This window comes from Ylistrum balloti, unplaced genomic scaffold, assembly GCF_031769215.1.
Source record: "Ylistrum balloti isolate Yb309-2 unplaced genomic scaffold, AGI_CSIRO_Ybal_v1 Utg370864, whole genome shotgun sequence".
In the NCBI taxonomy this organism is placed as follows: domain Eukaryota; kingdom Metazoa; phylum Mollusca; class Bivalvia; order Pectinida; family Pectinidae; genus Ylistrum; species Ylistrum balloti.
Window position 1 is genome coordinate 94,638 of NW_026782494.1, and position 21,273 is coordinate 115,910.

The following is a 21,273-nucleotide window of genomic DNA, read 5'->3' on the forward strand; positions in this document are numbered from 1 at the left end:
TAAGACTGTATGACAGGTGTAAGACTGTGTGACAGGTGTAAGACTATGACAGGTATAAGACTGTATGACAGGTGTAAGACTGTATGACAGGTGTAAGACTGTATGACAGGTATAAGACTGTATGACAGGTGTAAGACTGTATGACAGGTGTAAGACTGTATGACAGGTGTAAGACTATGACAGGTATAAGACTGTATGACAGGTGTAAGACTGTATGACAGGTATAAGACTGTATGACAGGTGTAAGACTGTATGACAGGTATAGGACTATATGACAGGTGTAAGACTGTATGACAGGTGTAAGACTGTATGACAGGTGTAAGACTGTATGACAGGTGTAAGACTGTATGACAGGTGTAAGACTATGACAGGTATAAGACTGTATGACAGGTGTAAGACTGTATGACAGGTATAAGACTGTATGACAGGTGTAAGACTGTATGACAGGTATAGGACTATATGACAGGTGTAAGACTGTATGACAGGTGTAAGACTATGACAGGTATAAGACTGTATGACAGGTGTAAGACTGTATGACAGGTATAAGACTGTATGACAGGTGTAAGACTGTATGACAGGTATAAGACTGTATGACAGGTGTAAGACTGTATGACAGGTGTAAGACTGTATGACAGGTATAAGACTGTATGACAGGTGTAAGACTGTATGACAGGTATAAGACTGTATGACAGGTGTAAGACTGTATGACAGGTATAAGACTGTATGACAGGTGTAAGACTATGACAGGTGTAAGACTGTATGACAGGTATAAGACTGTATGACAGGTGTAAGACTGTATGACAGGCATAAGACTGTATGACAGGTATAAGACTATGACAGGTGTGACAGGTGTAAGACTGTATGACAGGTGTAAGACTGTATGACAGGTGTAAGACTGTATGACAGGTGTAAGACTGTATACAGACTGTATGACAGGTGTAAGACTGTATGACAGGTGTAAGACTGTATGACAGGTGTAAGACTGTATGACTGGTGTAAGACTGTATGACAGGTGTAACTGTATGACAGGTGTAAGACTGTATGACAGGTATAAGACTGTATGACAGGTGTAACTGTATGACAGGTGTAAGACTGTATGACAGGTGTAAGACTGTATGACTGGTGTAAGACTGTATGACAGGTGTAACTGTATGACAGGTATAAGACTGTATGACAGGTGTAAGACTATGACAGGTGTAAGACTGTATGACTGGTGTAAGACTGTATGACAGGTGTAACTGTATGACAGGTGTAAGACTGTATGACAGGTGTAAGACTGTATGACTGGTGTAAGACTGTATGACAGGTGTAACTGTATGACAGGTATAAGACTGTATGACAGGTGTAAGACTGTATGACAGGTATAAGACTGTATGACAGGTGTAAGACTGTATGACAGGTATAAGACTGTATGACAGGTGTAAGACTATGACAGGTGTAAGACTGTATGACAGGTATAAGACTGTATGACAGGTGTAAGACTGTATGACAGGCATAAGACTGTATGACAGGTATAAGACTATATGACAGGTGTAAGACAGGTGTAAGACTGTATGACAGGTGTAAGACTGTATGACAGGTGTAAGACTGTATGACTGGTGTAAGACTGTATGACAGGTGTAACTGTATGACAGGTGTAAGACTGTATGACAGGTGTAAGACTGTATGACAGGTGTAAGACTGTATGACTGGTGTAAGACTGTATGACAGGTGTAACTGTATGACAGGTGTAAGACTGTATGACAGGTATAAGACTGTATGACAGGTGTAACTGTATGACAGGTGTAAGACTGTATGACAGGTGTAAGACTGTATGACTGGTGTAAGACTGTATGACAGGTGTAACTGTATGACAGGTATAAGACTGTATGACAGGTGTAAGACTATGACAGGTGTAAGACTGTATGACTGGTGTAAGACTGTATGACAGGTGTAACTGTATGACAGGTGTAAGACTGTATGACAGGTGTAAGACTGTATGACTGGTGTAAGACTGTATGACAGGTGTAACTGTATGACAGGTGTAAGACTGTATGACAGATGTAAATCCTCAACTGTTTATAAGAATCATTAAGATACCAAATTCAATAATTTAACACAACAATATAATGTATATTAAAATGTGTGAACCCAGGTCTTTAAGCTTTAAAAAGAGGTCCATTTTCAGGTAAGTCATTAATATGTAGGAGTATACCCTAATCAGTGAGAGTAAAGTTATCCCATAAAGAATAACTCTTTACTTCAAGATAGGCTGTTGTCTGCATAGACTTTTCTGATTGTCATTAAAATCCACAAGTTAAATGAGCTGGGATTTTAAAGCAATGTTTTAACCATGCATGTTACCCTCTGTAAACAGCAGCACTCAAATCTATCTTGTATATTTATAGGATCTGTCATAGTAGGAAATGCTTTTATGCAATCACAAAGTTTTTGAACAGCCATGCTGAGTAAAACCATTAAACATCATTAAATTTTTAGGATGACAAATATTTCTTACATAAAATTTTGACAACAAAACTGCATGCCAAATGTAAATACAGGTTTAGAATGGTTACTCCCTCCATAAGTTAAACATTCCCAACGGAGAGACATGCATATTTGCAAGATTTTTCAAAACGTTGAGAATTAAAGAAATGAAATAATTGGTAGACATGAGCATTTCTGAAGTGCATATAATTGTGGTCGAGCCTTTTGTAACAGGGTTGGGGATAGCAAAATTTGATGAATCAGTTGGGATTGGGGAGCAATTTAGTAAAATAGCCTCCACACGATATTGTCTTCTGAGAATTAAAACTTCTATCTCAATGTAGTATCATAGACTTCATGGACATTAACAATATTTGTCAGAATTGTTAAATATATCCATATAGCTTTGATTACAAAGACACACTCAAATGTCTGTCCTGTATTACATCACAGAGATCATTACAGATAATGTTAAAATTAAGTACAGGAGGCTTACCAGCCCTAAATATTACTGTTTATTAAGCCCTTAGGGGCCAGCCAGCATACCATCACAACTATCATCCTAAACCACTTACTTTTACAAAGTTATTTCCAATGTTAAATCAACAATGTGAGACCCTGGGTGGGGGTGAGCCAGGATTAATATTTAAACTATGGTAAACTGTATCCTCTCCCCAGTGGAAAACGCGAGACCCTGAGGCGATGAAATTCACAATTTTGGTAAAGCATCCTAAAACACTTCCATGAAGAGCACTTAATTCTACAATATCTAGGTGTGGGAAGAAGATTTTTGAATTTGAATCAATTTGAACCCTTTTTGTTCATGTCCATCAGCTCTATGGGAGTTAGTCAGGATCAATATATGTATACCATCAAGCCATAATAGTGTCAGTGTCACAGTGACCTGTACACATACTGACAGTGATCTGTACAAATACTGACATGGTGATCTGTATACATACTGACATGTATCACAGCTACCTGTACACATACTGACATGTGTCACAGTGATCTGTACACATACTGACATGTGTCAAAGTGATCTGTACACATACTGACATGTGTCACAGTGATCTGTACACATACTGACATGTATCACAGTGACATGTACACATACTGACATGTGTCACTGTGACCTGTACACATACTGACATGTGTCACAGTGACATGTACACATACTGACATGTGTCACAGTGACATGTACACATACTGACATGTGTCACAGTGATTTGTACACATACTGACATGTGTCACAGTGACCTGTACACATACTGACATGTGTCACAGTGATCTGTACACATACTGACATGTGTCACAGTGATCTGTATACATACTGACATGTGTCACAGTGACCTGTACACATACTGACATGTGTCACAGTGATCTGTACACATACTGACATGTATCACAGTGACCTGTACACATACTGACATGTGTCACAGTGACATGTACACATACTGACATGTGTCACAATGACCTGTACACATACTGACCTGTGTCACTGTGACCTGTACACATAGTCACATGTGTCACAGTGACTTGTACACATACTGACATGTGTCACAGTGATCTGTACACATACTGACATGTGTCACAATGACCTGTTCGCATACTGACATGTGTCACAGTGACTTGTACACATACTGACATGTGTCACAGTGATCTGTACAAATACTGACATTGTGATCTGTACACATACTGACATGTATCACTGCTACCTGTACACATACTGACATGTGTCACAGTGATCTGTACACATACTGACATGTGTCACAGTGATCTGTACACATACTGATATGTGTCTCAGTGATCTGTACACATACTGACATGTGTCACAGTGACATGTACACATACTGACATGTGTCACAATGACCTGTTCGCATACTGACATGTGTCACAGTGACTTGTACACATAATGACATGTGTCACAGTGACCTGTACACATACTGACATGTGTCTCGGGTTTCAGTGATCTGTACACGTACTCACATGTGTCAAAGTGACTTGTTCACATACTGACATGTGTCACAGTGACATGTACACATACTGACATGTGTCTCAGTGACATGTGCACATACTGACCGGTTCACATACTGACATCAGCGTCACTGTGACTTGTACATGTATTGACGTCAGTGTCACCTCTACACCAGATATAGATTTCCTGTCAATAAACCGAACCTCTCTCGTCATAACCAAGTAATACATATGCCGGTCTTTAATTCTTTTGGCCACATTTTCTATTACCAAGTAAAGCATTCACATTCAATAACCCGATCCTATCTCTACTTTCAGCTATAAACTCTGCATAAACACTCAATCTGATCATCTTAAACTGCATATTGAAACATCGTAAGATAGCTTCAATTGCGTCACAAAGCAAGTTCTTGAAATGGAAATATTCATGCCATCATGAAATCATCAGCTCAGCAATAAAATGTACTTTTACAGAGCTGTATAATTTCAAGAAGTAATGTTTAACAAGAATTTGTCCTGATCTAAAGCATTTCATTTTGAGAATGGTTCAGACAATGATTTTGGACAAATCCCTTACATTAGTTAACAGAAGTCAGAACCATCATACAATGTTGGCCATTGTCATATATTTGTAAAATTTCTCTTGAGAAAGGAGAAACTGGTCACTCAAAACAAGTTCTTTTCATATTAAAGGATAGATATTTCAAAGAACCAGAAATGAAATAATTCAAGCCACCCATGACTCTTAAAAGCCATCTGACTTTCAAGATAGATATATATAACAACAGTAGAAGTAGGCATATACATGATGAAAATAGTTCAGATTCAGAATATTTAACAGTAAATAAAAACAACAAGCTATGCGCCTGAAATATTCATTTGAATAAACTTGGTAGCCCTTCATATAATTATGTCACAGAAAATATCATTAGTCTTTAGGTTCATCAGATGAAGTCATTTGAAAATTGTAATATGTTTGACCCTTGTAACTTTGAAAATGTGACAAGGTCATTCACTTGAATAAACTAGAGAGCCCTTCATCCCAACATGTTACAGAGTCAATATCAGAAGCCTTGGTGTTTATAGGTTATTGAGAAGTAATTTAAAGATTTTAATCCATTTGACCTCTGTGACCTTGAAAGTTTATCAATGTCAATCATTTGAACAAATGGCAAAAGAAACAATGAAAGGTAAGATAACCTTTGAAACTAGGGTCATTTTCACGTAAAGGTTTGATCACTCGCACCAGGGTTGTTTGTTAATGAATTAGAGACCTACTGATCATATTTTGCCTCCAGTGAGCTTTAAGTACGCCTAGTGAGGACTGTATCAATATTTGTAGGACCGTCCAGATTTCTGTCTGAAATGTTACTTTTGAAGTGTCAGCAAACCAGTTTGTCCTCATAATGAACATGCCCTGATGTCATTAAAAATCAAAGCTTTCTGATTGGTTGGACAATCACACCATCTATTGATCAGGCAAATACTGAAAATAATTCCAACAACATTTATTTATTTTTTTAAATTATCTCTATTTCATTAAATACTCATGAGTGTACCTGAGTGTAAGACACACATTGTATCATGGCAAACTCACCATGGTCATTTCTTCATCCTGTACAGGTACTTCTAAAATGGTGTAATCTTCTGGTCTGAAACAGAAAACTTAACAATATAGAGGGAAACAGCTGTGTAGTTAATAATAATACACTTGTGTGTGGATAAACAAGGATAATCTTAGTCACAACACAGATAATCTTAGTCACAACAAGGATAACATTGGTCAGAAAAAGGATAATCTTGGTCACAACACAGATAATCTTAGTCACAACAAGGACAATCTTAGTCACAACAAGGACAATCTTAGTCACATCACAGATAATCTTAGTCACAACAAGGATAACATTGGTCAGAACAAGGATAATCTTGGTCAAAACAAGGATAATCTTAGTCACAACAAGGATAATCTTGGTCACAACAAGGACAATCTTAGTCACAACACAGATAATCTTAGTCACAACAAGGATAATCTTGGTCACAACACAGATAATCTTAGTCACAACACAGATAATCTTGATAATCTTAGTCACAACACAGATAATCTTAGTCACAACACAGATAATCTTAGTCACAACACAGATAATCTTGGTCACAACACAGATAATCTTAGTCACAACACAGATAATCTTAGTCACAACAAGGATAATCTTGGTCACAACACAGATAATCTCAGTCACAACAGAAATAATCTCAGTCACAACACAGATAATCTCAGTCACAACACAGAAAATCTTAGTCACAACAAGGATAATCTTAGTCACAACAAGGATAATCTTGGTCACAACACAGATAATCTTAGTCACAACAAGGATAATCTTGGTCACAACACAGATAATCTTAGTCACAACAAGGATAACATTGGTCAGAACAAGGATAATCTTGGTCACAACACAGATAATCTTAGTCACAACAAGGATAACATTGGTCAGAACAAGGACAATCTTGGTCACAACAGAGATATTCTTTGTCAGAAGAAGGATAATCTTAGTCACAACAAGGATAATCTTGGTCACAACACAGATAATCTTAGTCACAACAAGGATAATCTTAGTCACAACATAGATAATCTCAGTCACAACACAGATAATCTTAGTCACAACACAGATAATCTTAGTCACAAGGACAATCTTGGTCACAACACAGATAATCTTAGTCACAACAAGGATAATCTTAGTCACAACACAGATAATCTCAGTCACAACACAGATAATCTTAGTCACAACAAGGATAATCTTAGTCACAACACAGATAATCTTAGTCACAACAAGGATAATCTTGGTCACAACAAGGATAATCTTGGTCACAACACAGATAATCTTAGTCACAACAAGGATAACATTGGTCAGAACAAGGACAATCTTGGTCACAACAGAGATATTCTTTGTCAGAAGAAGGACAATCTTGGTCACAACAAGGACAATCTTAGTCACAACAAGGATAATCTTAGTCACAACAAGGATAATCTTGGTCACAACACAGATAATCTTAGTCACAACAAGGACAATCTTAGTCACAACACAGATAATCTTGGTCAAAACAAGGATGATCTTAGTCACAACAAGGATAATCTTGGTCACAACAAGGACAATCTTAGTCACAACACAGATAATCTTAGTCACAACAAGGATAATCTTGGTCAAAACAAGGATAATCTTAGTCACATCACAGATAATCTTAGTCACAACACAGATAATCTTGGCCACAACACAGATAATCTTAGTCACAACAAGGATAATCTTGGTCACAACACAGATAATCTTAGTCACAACAGAAATAATCTCAGTCACAACACAGATAATCTCAGTCATAACAAGGATAATTTTAGTCACAACAAGGATAATCTTAGTCACATCAAGGATATATCTTGGTGGTGTAAATGTTATCTATTGCCCAACATGTATGCAGTGTTTACTGTCAGCACCTAATTTGCACCTTTTTATCTGAAACCTACTATCTAAAAACTAATGAATTATAGATAGTCTCTGCAAATCAGTTTACTCAAACACATCCAAACATAAAAAGTGCACAGATAGATTTGTCTTCTACACAAGAAATAATGTGATCTATGTGAGATAGATCTATAAGGAATCGTTATGGTTACTAGGCCCTGGAGACCTACATAGGCTAACATTTAAGTACAATGTACTTGTTTGACATTGTTAATTCAATATTTTATCATGAATATTCAACAGAGTACCCTCTTGATTTCAACATGAAGTACGACTACATGATTGTTGAGGATGATGGGGAGAGACCTTTTGGAGTCTGTACAACGTTACAATTCTAAAAGTTCATCATTAATCAATTCAAAATATTGATTTATGTATGAAACCTTTACATGTTTAATAACTACACAGAAATATACAAGCTGGGAAGTTAAGTCTTCTTCAGTATTTCTTTATCAAATACCCCTCCAACTCCGAGATATTCTTAATATCATTTCAACGATTGTGTCTAGTTTTCGCTCAGGTTCAAAGACGCAACAAAAGCATACATGAATGTTTCCATGCTTTTGTTTGTTTTATTGTTCAACATTACAGAATGTATACCATTTGATCTTGAGAAGTATATATCATTATTTGTGTGCTTTTGTTTCTGATGTAGAATCCCAGAATAGGTATCAATTCAGTTATACAAGGCTGCAGGCAATATCTTTATCTTCATTTTTACAGGTGAAATGATAGGGATAAAAATTGCTTTAGAATATTAACCTTTCTATCTAATCTTTGATACCTATTTCAATGTGATACAATACATTACTGGTATATACAATTGGATATTAAACCACCTGCCTCCATGTTCTTTAGTTTACAGAATATATGGCCATTGATTTGACACTATCATTTCATTGTAATGTAGTTGCCGTGTAGAGCAAGTCTATCAAATCAAAATTAGTGAAATTGAAGGGTGTTTTGTGATCAGAGCTAAAGCATGTCTATTCCACAATTGTCTTTGATCAAACTACTGTTAACTTGTCACTAGAGTCGTTCCTGATTCGGAGGCTGTGTACTTTTTCCCCCTTTGTGATTTGCTGGTTGGTTAAAGCAGAGCTCATCACCAGCAGTAAATACCTTAGTACAAACATCAGCCCGTATCTTTATCTTAAGAATGTGACTTAGTGGTGAGGCCATATAATCCCTGTTTCTACACAAATACCCGTATCTATTAACATGGATGAGATGTGTCTTCTGTCAAAATACTGTACAGAAGATGAAGGTTTGTACATGAACCAATCATTATCTTCACACAACATGACAAGGAGACTGGAGTCATATTGAAGTGTTAACATAACTATTTCATTACTACAGCTGTATTATTGATGTTTGTCATGTATATCTTCCAATGAGGCCTACATTCAGACACATTTGTCAGAATTACCAACAAGAGGCCCAATGGGCCTGGTATTCAATGTTCATCAGAAAAATAACTGATCATCACAATACATCATTATGTACATCAATGGCATTCAAAGTGGGCATATTCCACAACAAACAGCTTCTAATATTCAGTTCTAAACATTAACAGTTATAACACAGATTATAGGTAAATGTCAATTCCTTTTTTCTCAAAATTTGTTGTTGAGTTTTAGACGTAGAAACACCTTTCCACCAAATATCCTGCTTCCCAGATTTACCAGTAAAAGTTTTGAACAGGTTTTAGCAATTTGATCCTTGTGGCCTTGAACATGGTTCATAGTTATTCGTTTCTAACAAACATTGTCTGGCTTCATCCCAGAGATCTACCAGCAAAATATCATGCTTTTGGTCTATTTAGTTAGTCAGAAGAAGCTGTTTAAAGGTTTTGGCAAATTGAACCTCTGTGACCTTGCATAAGGGTCAAGGCAATTTCTGAACATCGTCGAGCTTCTTCCTAAAAGCCTATCAGCCAACCATCTTTTAGGTATTCAGATGAAGATGATTTGAAGTTTTAACAAATTTGACTACTGTGACCTTGAATAAAGGTCAAGGTAATTTCTTTTCGCAAAACTTTTGGGCGCTTCATTGATATCCCAACATTCCACCAGCCAAATATTGCTAGATTTGGTCTGTTGGCTGTTGAGAATAAGTCATTGTAATGCAAAAAATAGTTGATGCCTGACCGACATGCATGAAATACCACAAAAAAACTCACTTGGCCTTTTGGGCCATATATGCTAAAAATTATCAATTTTGGAAACATAAACTCCTGTTTATGAAATAACTTGATTTTTTTTTTCATTTTTCTTCCTTTTCTCCTTGAGAAAATTTTACAGAGATCAGGAATTATTCAAGAAACCATTAATAAACTATCAGATTTAAAAATCTTCTACCAATGATAATGGGAAATTTTTTTAAGAATTTAAATCTAAAACAAGTCAACAGTTAAACTACAAATACAATGAAACTTTGACTTATTAAAACCAGGCCATCTTAGTGAATCTATCTATATTTTGAAATCTAAGACATATGGCTCCCTGTGGAGGGGAGAGGCTGTGACACAAAATCCAATGTAGGCATGTGTTGGTATCCATCATTGTAGGAGCCCAGTCAGACATCCTCATTCATCAGACTGAAACCAGGGTATACAGGCAGACAAATGACCTCCCATACAAAGTGTCAGAACAGACAGTACAATATGTTCCTTAAATGTGAATTTGTGATGCATTGTAGAGAATAACACTGTATTTGAGATGAAAACATGATGGCTTACTTTTGGTACACATGACATCGAACCTAATCCGCTATGCCCCAGTATATAACTGACACATTCCCTTTTTTTTTTTTTTTTATAAATAATTTGTTTGATTAAAGACAGTTTCCTACCAAAGAATTGTACAAATTTACTTCATAAAACTCAACCATGAAAGCCTTTTTTTCCAGCTTTGAATTTTTTCTGTCTCCCTTAAATCTTTAACAGAAATTGATGCATCTAAACACTGAATACATATTTGCCTCTGTGTTGAAGTGATCATATTTGACTTTGTGTTGAAGTGATCATATTTGCCTCTGTGTTGAAGTGATCATATTTGCCTCATTGATGTATTACCATACCTAATAATTTCTCCATATTCGTCCCACTTTATCTTCTCCTCTGTGTAAGGAAACATGGGATATGCCTTCTTGGCTTGTTTGAAAAAGCCTGTCCTGCTTTTACCCTGAAAATAGAAACAAGATTACCTATTATAGGTATACAGTGTCTAATATAGATATAAAAAAAAACTGATATCAATGATATAGCTGAATAATAGGCACACAACTATCATAATACAACAGGACAGCTGTTAAACTTAATGTATTTTCTACTACAGTGATACACACAATATAAATCAAGCAGTTATTTCTCTGTAGATTAGAGTTACTTCCCTTGACAACATGTTTACAATTCTCGACAGAAACAATGTAAAGTGGCGAGTTAAAATTTGACAGGACTAGAATTTAACCTCTGTATCATATTCCCGTCTCTTTACATTTAACCTCTGTATCATATTCCCGTCTCTTTACATTTAACCTCTGTATCATATTCCCGTCTCTTTACATTTAACCTCTGTATCATATTCCCGTCTCTTTACATTTAACCTCTGTATCATATTCCCGTCTCTTTACATTTAACCTCTGTATCATATTCCCGTCTCTTTACATTTAACCTCTGTATCATATTCCCGTCTCTTTACATTTAACCTCTGTATCATATTAACCTCCGTCTCTTTACATTTAACCTCTGTATCATATTCCCGTCTCTTTACATTTAACCTCTGTATCATATTCCCGTCTCTTTACATTTAACCTCTGTATCATATTCCCGTCTCTTTACATTTAACCTCTGTATCATATTCCCGTCTCTTTACATTTAACCTCTGTATCATATTCCCGTCTCTTTACATTTAACCTCTGTATCATACATTTAACCTCTGTATCATATTCCCGTCTCTTTACATTTAACCTCTGTATCATATTCCCGTCTCTTTACATTTAACCTCTGTATCATATTCCCGTCTCTTTACATTTAACCTCTGTATCATATTCCCGTCTCTTTACATTTAACCTCTGTATCATATTCCTGTCTCTTTAAATTTCTTCATTCTGTCTCACAGCATACTATACCAGTGCTTAAATTTGAAATAGTTGAATCTCTTTTACTTTTATCACAAGAAGTGTTTTACTGTGACACATCTGAAGGAAATAGCTTTTACATAAAAGTGTCAGAGGTATCATGAAATAAGCTAAATGACTTTTTAGGTTAATTCTAAAACGTTAGTCACATGCTTGCCATCAACAGCTATGTATTTTTGTAAAACTTGTTATCAGTTCTTCATTTTACATTTCTGAAATTATTCACGATCAGTTGAAACACTAACTTTCATCTTATTTTATGAAAATCTTCATATTTGTAAAAACACCAACGGAAGCACAATTTCTCTCCCTATTACCCTTTCAGTGATAAATATCCTATCAAGAATTTGTCATGTAACCAATGTGTTGAAACCTACTTTACAATTTTATGGTATAGTTACTGGTGCTGTGCTCTACAGAGCTCTAACAAAATACAAGATTTAAACCACTGTTGGGACCAACAGAAATACTAAAAGTCCTTTGAAGGTGACACATTTTATCGTGAGAGTTAGGTTTTTATTGGGGAGTGATCTCCATCAGTTGTTAGACAGCCTAACAGCGAGTCATATTTATACCATTGATTTGTATATTATGTTACATCATTAGATGTTTAACAGCCAATATAACACCTACGACATCAGTTAAAACATCACTTAAGTTATGCCTCTGTTACACCAGATGACTTCAATCCAAAAGAATTTTACCTGCAGTGTCAATTCCTAATATTCATTCTCAACAAACTGAAATCATTTTATAAATATCACACCTGGGTCCTATAGATACCATCTGCATCAACGTCTTGATCGCCATCCACATCATTTTATTCTAGGACGATTTGATCACTAACCTGACAACAGTTACCAAGTCGTTTTATTCTAGGACGACCAGATCACTACCCTGACAACTGTTACCAAGTCGTTTTATTCTAGGACGACCAGATCACAATGCTGACAACTGAAACCAAGTCATTTTATTTACAGACGACCAGATCACTTCCCTAACAACTGTTACCAAGTCGTTTTATTCTAGGACGACCTGATCACTACCCTGACAACTGTTACCAAGTCGTTTTATTCTAGGACGACCTGATCACTACCCTGACAACTGTTACCAAGTCGTTTTATTCTAGGACGACTTGATCACTACCCTGACAACTGTTACCAAGTCGTTTTATTCTAGGACGACCTGATCACTACCCTGACAACTGTTACCAAGTCGTTTTATTCTAGGACGACCTGATCACTACCCTGACAACTGTTACCAAGTCGTTTTATTCTAGGACGATTTGATCACTACCCTGACAACTGTTACCAAGTCGTTTTATTCTAGGACGATTTGATCACTACCCTGACAAACTGTTACCAAGGCGTTTTATCACTACCCTGACAACAGTTACCAAGTCGTTTTATTTGATCACTACCCTGACAACTGTTACCAAGTCGTTTTATTCTAGGACGACTTGATCACTAACCTGACAACTGTTACCAAGTCGTTTTATTCTAGGACGATTTGATCACTACCCTGACAACTGTTACCAAGTCATTTTATTCTAGGACGACTTGATCACTACCCTGACAACTGTTACCAAGTCGTTTTATTCTAGGACGACTTGATCACTACCCTGACAACTGTTACCAAGTCGTTTTATTCTAGGACGACCTGATCACTACCCTGACAACTGTTACCAAGTCGTTTTATTCTAGGACGACCTGATCACTACCCTGACAACTGTTACCAAGTCACTAACCTGACAACTGTTACCAAGTCGTTTTATTCTAGGACGACCTGATCACTACCCTGACAACTGTTACCAAGTCGTTTTATTCTAGGACGACCTGATCACTACCCTGACAACTGTTACCAAGTCGTTTTATTCTAGGACGACCTGATCACTACCCTGACAACTGTTACCAAGTCGTTTTATTCTAGGACGACCTGATCACTACCCTGACAACTGTTACCAAGTCGTTTTATTCTAGGACGACCTGATCACTACCCTGACAACTGTTACCAAGTCGTTTTATTCTAGGACGACTTGATCACTACCCTGACAACTGTTACCAAGTCGTTTTATTCTAGGACGACTTGATCACTAACCTGACAACTGTTACCAAGTCACTAACCTGACAACTGTTACCAAGTCGTTTTATTCTAGGACGACCTGATCACTACCCTGACAACTGTTACCAAGTCGTTTTATTCTAGGACGACCTGATCACTACCCTGACAACTGTTACCAAGTCGTTTTATTCTAGGACGACCTGATCACTACCCTGACAACTGTTACCAAGTCGTTTTATTCTAGGACGACTTGATCACTACCCTGACAACTGTTACCAAGTCGTTTTATTCTAGGACGACTTGATCACTACCCTGACAACTGTTACCAAGTCACTAACCTGACAACTGTTACCAAGTCGTTTTATTCTAGGACGATTTGATCACTACCCTGACAACTGTTACCAAGTCGTTTTATTCTAGGACGACCTGATCACTACCCTGACAACTGTTACCAAGTTGTTTTATTCTAGGACGACCTGATCACTACCCTGACAACTGTTACCAAGGCGTTTTATTCTAGGACGACCTGATCACTACCCTGACAACTGTTACCAAGTCGTTTTATTCTAGGACGACCTGATCACTACCCTGACAACTGTTACCAAGTCGTTTTATTCTAGGACGACCTGATCACTACCCTGACAACTGTTACCAAGGCGTTTTATTCTAGGACGACCTGATCACTACCCTGACAACTGTTACCAAGTCGTTTTATTCTAGGACAACCTGATCACTACCCTGACAACTGTTACCAAGTCGTTTTATTCTAGGACGACTTGATCACTACCCTGACAACTGTTACCAAGTCGTTTTATTCTAGGACAACCTGATCACTACCCTGACAACTGTTACCAAGTTGTTTTATTCCAGGATGACTTGATCACTTCCAAGACAACTGTTTCCAAATCATTTTTTTTTTCTACAATTGTTGATAACAAAATAAAATTTAATGTCTGTTAGGTTTCTGCCTAGTTTGTGTTGTGTTCCTGATTATAAACCCAATAGAATTCAATATCAGTAATACCATGGCCATAAAACGGTTTGCTGCTTGGTTTTCAACCATAGATGCACAAAAACAAACATTATTGCATGTGGCAGTAATTTATTATCATCAGAAATCGTGCAAATGTAAGTACATGCTGTTTATAGGGAACCTTTCATTACAATTTAACACTTGTTCAGTTCCTGTTTTGCCAATAAAACAAAAATAAATGCAGGCTGAAGTTTGATGTTTATTTATTTGGTATATTTGAGTACAAATTATACACTGGGCAATATTGAAGAGTTTTATCAGAAGCTTAAAGTGTTTTGGCCATGGTTTTAGTTTTCATATGATCCTGATTTTTTCATGATACCTCTGATTGACAGTAATATATTTTGCTTTAACTAAATTATATATATCATTCTATACAAACTTAAGCAACTGAAACCGTGGGTGAAATGAAATTAGTGGTAAATATACAATAAAGGATTGTCACTCAGCAATACATCTCTGGACGTATGTTTGTGGTTACAGATCAGCTTTTACTGTTATTGAATAACTTTATGATATTACAAGGAATATCATTTTATCCTGCAACTAGTACCACCATTGTCATAATATACTTGCCACATATATTTTTTTCTGTATTTGGCAGTGAAGGAAAACAGCTGTATTTTTTCACATGCATTAATACAACAGAATTACTTTCTGAAATTACTTTAAAATTACTTTTAACAATAATATTAACAAACAAGTTTAGCGATTTTATATGTTGTAATGAACAAGGTCATTTACCAACATTCATGAAATCGCTGTGATATTCGTTAAGTTTGGAACGTCATCAGGCAAAATTCAGCGTAACATCAATGTCCGGTAACAAAGGCTGAACAACAACACTGTTTAACTTCTGATTGTCTGGTTTTCAATCAATGTTACTGGATAAATAGAATACATGGCCAGTGGCTTTGGACAGAAAGACAAATGAGGCTTGCCACTTTTGTCTCTCTTCACCCTTGCCAAAATACAGGTTATATTTTAAGACACTGACCATGTATTCTCTATATACAGGTCATATATTCCATATCTATCTCACACTATGATGTCGTTAATTTACGAGGTACAACATCACTTTGTAACAATGGTATTCACACACGATGATTTGTGTACTCAGTTCCATACGATGGGTACGTATGTCAACAATCGTAATGTAAACAAAAGAATTATGCTGATATCTATGAGTAACTGATAAAAAGAAAATGAATCCCAGTGATAATTCTGCAGTAAAAGCATATTAACTGGATGACATGAACCATTTTGAGGAAAGAATTTCCAGTGCTTCTTGAGTACAAATGTCTACCCTGAGATTTGCCTGGTGTGGATTTTTATATCTATGAATACATGGAATACATAAAATTTACAGAATACTAGAAATAATTTATAGCTGTAGGCGTATATGCTTTAAGTAATTACAGACAAGGTCATTCATATAACTGCATGTATAATTATCTCCCATTTATGTTCCCTTTACATGAATGATTAAAAAAATCTTTTTTGTTATCAAACGCAATATCTAAACAATACACTATACACAAAAGTTGGTTTCACTTGAAAAAGATTATGAATGCATGTAAATGACTAAAGGCATGACGTGTGTCGGCATGTCGTTTGGATGGTATGATATAATATGATACAATCTTCCTATAACTGAGGTAATACTATGACGTCATGAGACCTCCCTCCACCTCCAAACTTTCCATACCCTCAAGTTTAGGTAAATGGGGCAGGACAGCTTTTGTGGTCATCAGTGTACTGAGAGATATAGTCGATTATAAACACTACAGCCTTATTTATAACTGAAATGTCAAATCACAAACCAAAAATTTTAAAAAAAAACATCAATTTTTGGATGATATGAGTCTTTTCAAATAAAAAAAACTAAATTTTGTTTTAATGATGAGTTTGATGTAGTGGAAGTTATTTTTGGATTGGAAAATGATGATTAATATTGATGAAAAATTACAGAAGGAAAGCATAATGTATTTTCTATATAGATATAAAAGATTGAAATAAATTCCTTTCTAAACTCTAGATAATATTTTTACTTTTCAGAAAATGATCCCTGGATACCTATCCTTCTGAGTGTTATTATCGTGGACCATCATCTTCATGGTATATATGTACTAGAAAGTTGGTATTGTCAGAATAACCAATTTATCATCCTCGCGTATTGTTTCGTCTTTGAAGTCTGAACATCAAGGCCAAATGTAAGTTTTATGCATCGGGTACATGCTCTGTGATAAAATCAGGCATTCAATTTCTCAATTTCATATTTTCATAAGATATTATGAAATGATATAAATCATATGGTCTCAACAGGATTAAATAGTCTTTAGCTATAAAATTACGAAGATAAATTACTGTTGATTGAGACTCAAGACTATGATATTCATATCAAGCTTCTACAAATTCTATCAATTAATACATACAATTGTTCACATCCTGTTTTATATGTAGAAAAAATAAATTAAAAAATTTATGTGAGAAATCACCATGAATCTGTGATAAAGTGCCTAGTTATTATTTCTATAATACCCTACAAGTGTTTATCAATGACTAACCATGGTGGTTAAACTCCTATGGGAACTGCCTATCTAAATGGCATGATGGAACTTGATTGGGACCAAGGAGAATGACACCTCTTAAGGTCCAAAAACACATGTATATAGATCAGATTTCAAGGCTGAACATGGCTGCGGGTAATGGGAGAAAAACTCTAACCTGCATGATAAGTAGATGGCGGTGATACCTTATGATGTTTTACATGTCAAGGACACCAGTGTTTACTATCAATACTATCACATTTTTACAAACAATTATATGGCTATAATTTATAATTCAATTGGATTTATTGACTATAATAGGTTTATAAAAACTGTGTCATCCAGATCTCATGTTAAAGATTGTGCAGACTATCATTTCTCAGTGAGTTTATCAAAAGTATACATCTTCAGAGAAACTTTCACTGAAACATTTTCACATCATAAAGCTACTGTTACTGGAATGCCTGGAGGATAACTAAGCCATTTCCTCTTGTCATGGCACATTCTGATTGGACGAGACCTATGATGGGCACTAAGCAGCACATCACCAAGGTCATATCAATTAGAACATCTAGCTTATTTGTGTCGATGTTCCTCCCATTTTTCCTCTTGATTTTGTAAATATTGCATATCCCCAGATTAAATGCAACAATAATAATTTTGTCCCATTTAATAATTTGGGGGTTAAGAACACAAACTTAGTCAATTGGCATGAACATTTATCAAAACATAATTTATGTTCTCATTGTCTCAACAATGTCCATGATATCCCTCTAGAAACTTGTCTGTTGATGTCACAACCATGTACACAATGTCATTCTATAAACTTGTCTGTTGATGTCACAACCATGTACACAATGTCATTCTATAAACTTGTCTGTTGATGTCTTTCTTTCATATGTTTGTTGGGTAATATGATACCATGACTGCGGACTCCTGACCTCCACAAATTATCAGAAAAAACCTGAAAAAGTCTTGTATGACCTTTGACCCCTTCACACTTACCCTCATGTCCATCAAATTTTGTACTGATACTATATTTAAATTAATGCAAAATGCTGAAAGTTTCATCAGATACATTATACACAGACTTTTTCTTAGAAGTATTGAAGTATGATTTTTGACCCCTTGACCTTGACTAATGACTGCCAAATCTAATTAATCAGCAGTAGAATTCGATGGAGTGATGTTATGAACATATAAACTAAATCTGTTGAAGGTTTCACAAGATAGGTTACATTCAAAATTTCTATTTCAAAAGCAGAACAGTGTAAGTTTTCACTGTTTCACCTTGACCAACCACCGCCCAAACCTATGCATGTGTTCTTGACATTGTGATATCAATGTGAAAATATTAGCTTAATTTGTAGAGGGATTGGTGAGAAATTTTGTATAAATGTTTTTCAAACTCAAAGTAGTTTTGAACTTTTTTTTCAATCATTGGTAGAAACAGAAGATGATATTATCATCCTCTGCTGAGCATATAAACAGAATCTGTTTTAGTCAATACATATCTGGTAATGCATGAAAGCTTTTCAGCAGACATATGCTCTGGTCTATAAACAAAGTGATTACTATATAATCCCCTCCCTACACAGTCCATACTCCCTCCCTACACAGTCCGTACTCCCTCCCTACACAGTCCGTACTCCCTCTCTACACAGTCCGTACTCCCTCCCTACACAGTCCGTACTCCCTCCCTACACAGTCCATACTCCCCTCCCTACACAGTCCGTACTCCCTCCCTACACAGTCCATACTCCCCTCCCTACACAGTCCATACTCCCCTCCCTACACAGTCCGTACTCCCTCCCTACACAGTCCATACTCCCTCCCTACACAGTCCATACTCCCCTCCCTACACAGTCCATACTCCCCTCCCACACAGTCTGGTAACCACACAGTCCATACTCCCTACACAATACTCCCTCCCTACACAGGTTGTTCCCTACACAGTCCATACTCCCCTCCCTACACAGTCCGTACTCCCTCCCTACACAGTCCATACTCCCCTCCCTACACAGTCCATACTTCCTACACAGTCCGTACTCCCTCCCTACACAGTCCATACTCCCTCCCTACACAGTCCATACTCCCCTCCCTACACAGTCCGTACTCCCTCCCTACACAGTCCATACTCCCTCCCTACACAGTCCATACTCCCCTCCCTACACAGTCCATACTCCCTCCCTACACAGTCCGTACTCCCTCTCTACACAGTCCGTACTCCCTCCCTACACAGTCCGTACTCCCTCCCTACACAGTCCGTACTCCCTCCCTACACAGTCCATACTCCCCTCCCTACACAGTCCATACTCCCCTCCCTACACAGTCCATACTCCCCTCCCTACACAGTCCATACTCCCTACACAGTCCATACTCCCTCCCTACACAGTCCATACTAAGTGTTGAGTATAATTGAGATGTACTTTTATTTCCCCAAGCTGGTAACCAATCAGAGAAACTCCATATAAAATAGCTAAGAAGAGGTTGTTGATGACAAGTTGTATTTAATTAGTAACAGTCCGTATCTAAAGTGGAATTTGATTTTCCTGAGAATAAAAAAGATGTAATTTTTATTTTCCAGATGAAAATTCTGCGTTATTATGATTTTCACGATGCCGTGTCAGACATTGGTTATGACATCTGGTGGCCTGGGACCAATACTGATTTGCACTTTGCAAATGCCTGAATAACTTAAACTTTACAACAAACTTGATAAATCTACTTCTCCAATTACTTCTGTCATTATTTTTCATCTCACAAAAGCAGTTTTCAATCTCTAAATAGAATGAAAATTATGAACCACGCCCAAATACATGTAAGTAGAGAGATTTGATTTGTGTTTCCTCACCAGGGTAAATGTCTGGACTTGTGAACTACACAGCCAGATACCACATCCTGCTAAAACTTGCACATTCCTCTTATTTGACAAATGCATACTTTGAACAAAAGTGCATTTTTTTCTATCTGCGTGAAATGATGAATCAGTGTAAATATACACACCAGTAAAACACAATTCACTTGAGTATAAGATAAGATTTGGTTTTATAGACTTTTTAAAAGCTATCATTGTTTTTTTTCTATATTGACATGCTATCTGCTCATTACTGAATATCAAGGAAAACAATTTGTGACAAAAAAGAAATTATTCACATCATTTTATAAATGATACAGTCAAATGATATGGTTATTGTATTATACAAGCCTGACACGAAAAAAGTACATGTCATTCCTATTTTGTAAGCATTTAATCAAATAAACTCAAGCATTGACTATATCTAAGTTAGGCAAAATACAGGCTATACCATAACCCACAAATCAGCTTTCAAAGACAAAGCCGTGTGTTATTAATATCATCAAGGTTTCGAAAAGGACCATCTATAGATGACAGAAAGATGACAGAGCTTCTGTGGTACACTATATAGATTGAGGTGACACATGAGATGACAGGGTTTCTGTGGTACACTATATAGACTGAGGTGACATATGAGATGACAGGGTTTCTGTGGTACACTATATAGACTGAGATGACACA

General features: G+C 36.5%; 1 protein-coding gene across 1 annotated transcript in view; it reads right to left on the reverse strand.

Annotated features, from left to right (window-relative positions):
• Positions 1–21,273, reverse strand: part of LOC132559140 (cleavage and polyadenylation specificity factor subunit 2-like) — a gene marked incomplete at its 5' end in the record, with an annotated part of 142,963 nt that overhangs the window by 15,620 nt on the left and 106,070 nt on the right. Inside the window, 2 exons of the mRNA XM_060223749.1 lie at positions 6,041–6,095; positions 11,034–11,137. Coding sequence (XP_060079732.1) covers positions 6,041–6,095; positions 11,034–11,137 — 159 coding nt within the window. The remainder of the gene's footprint in view (positions 1–6,040; positions 6,096–11,033; positions 11,138–21,273) is intronic.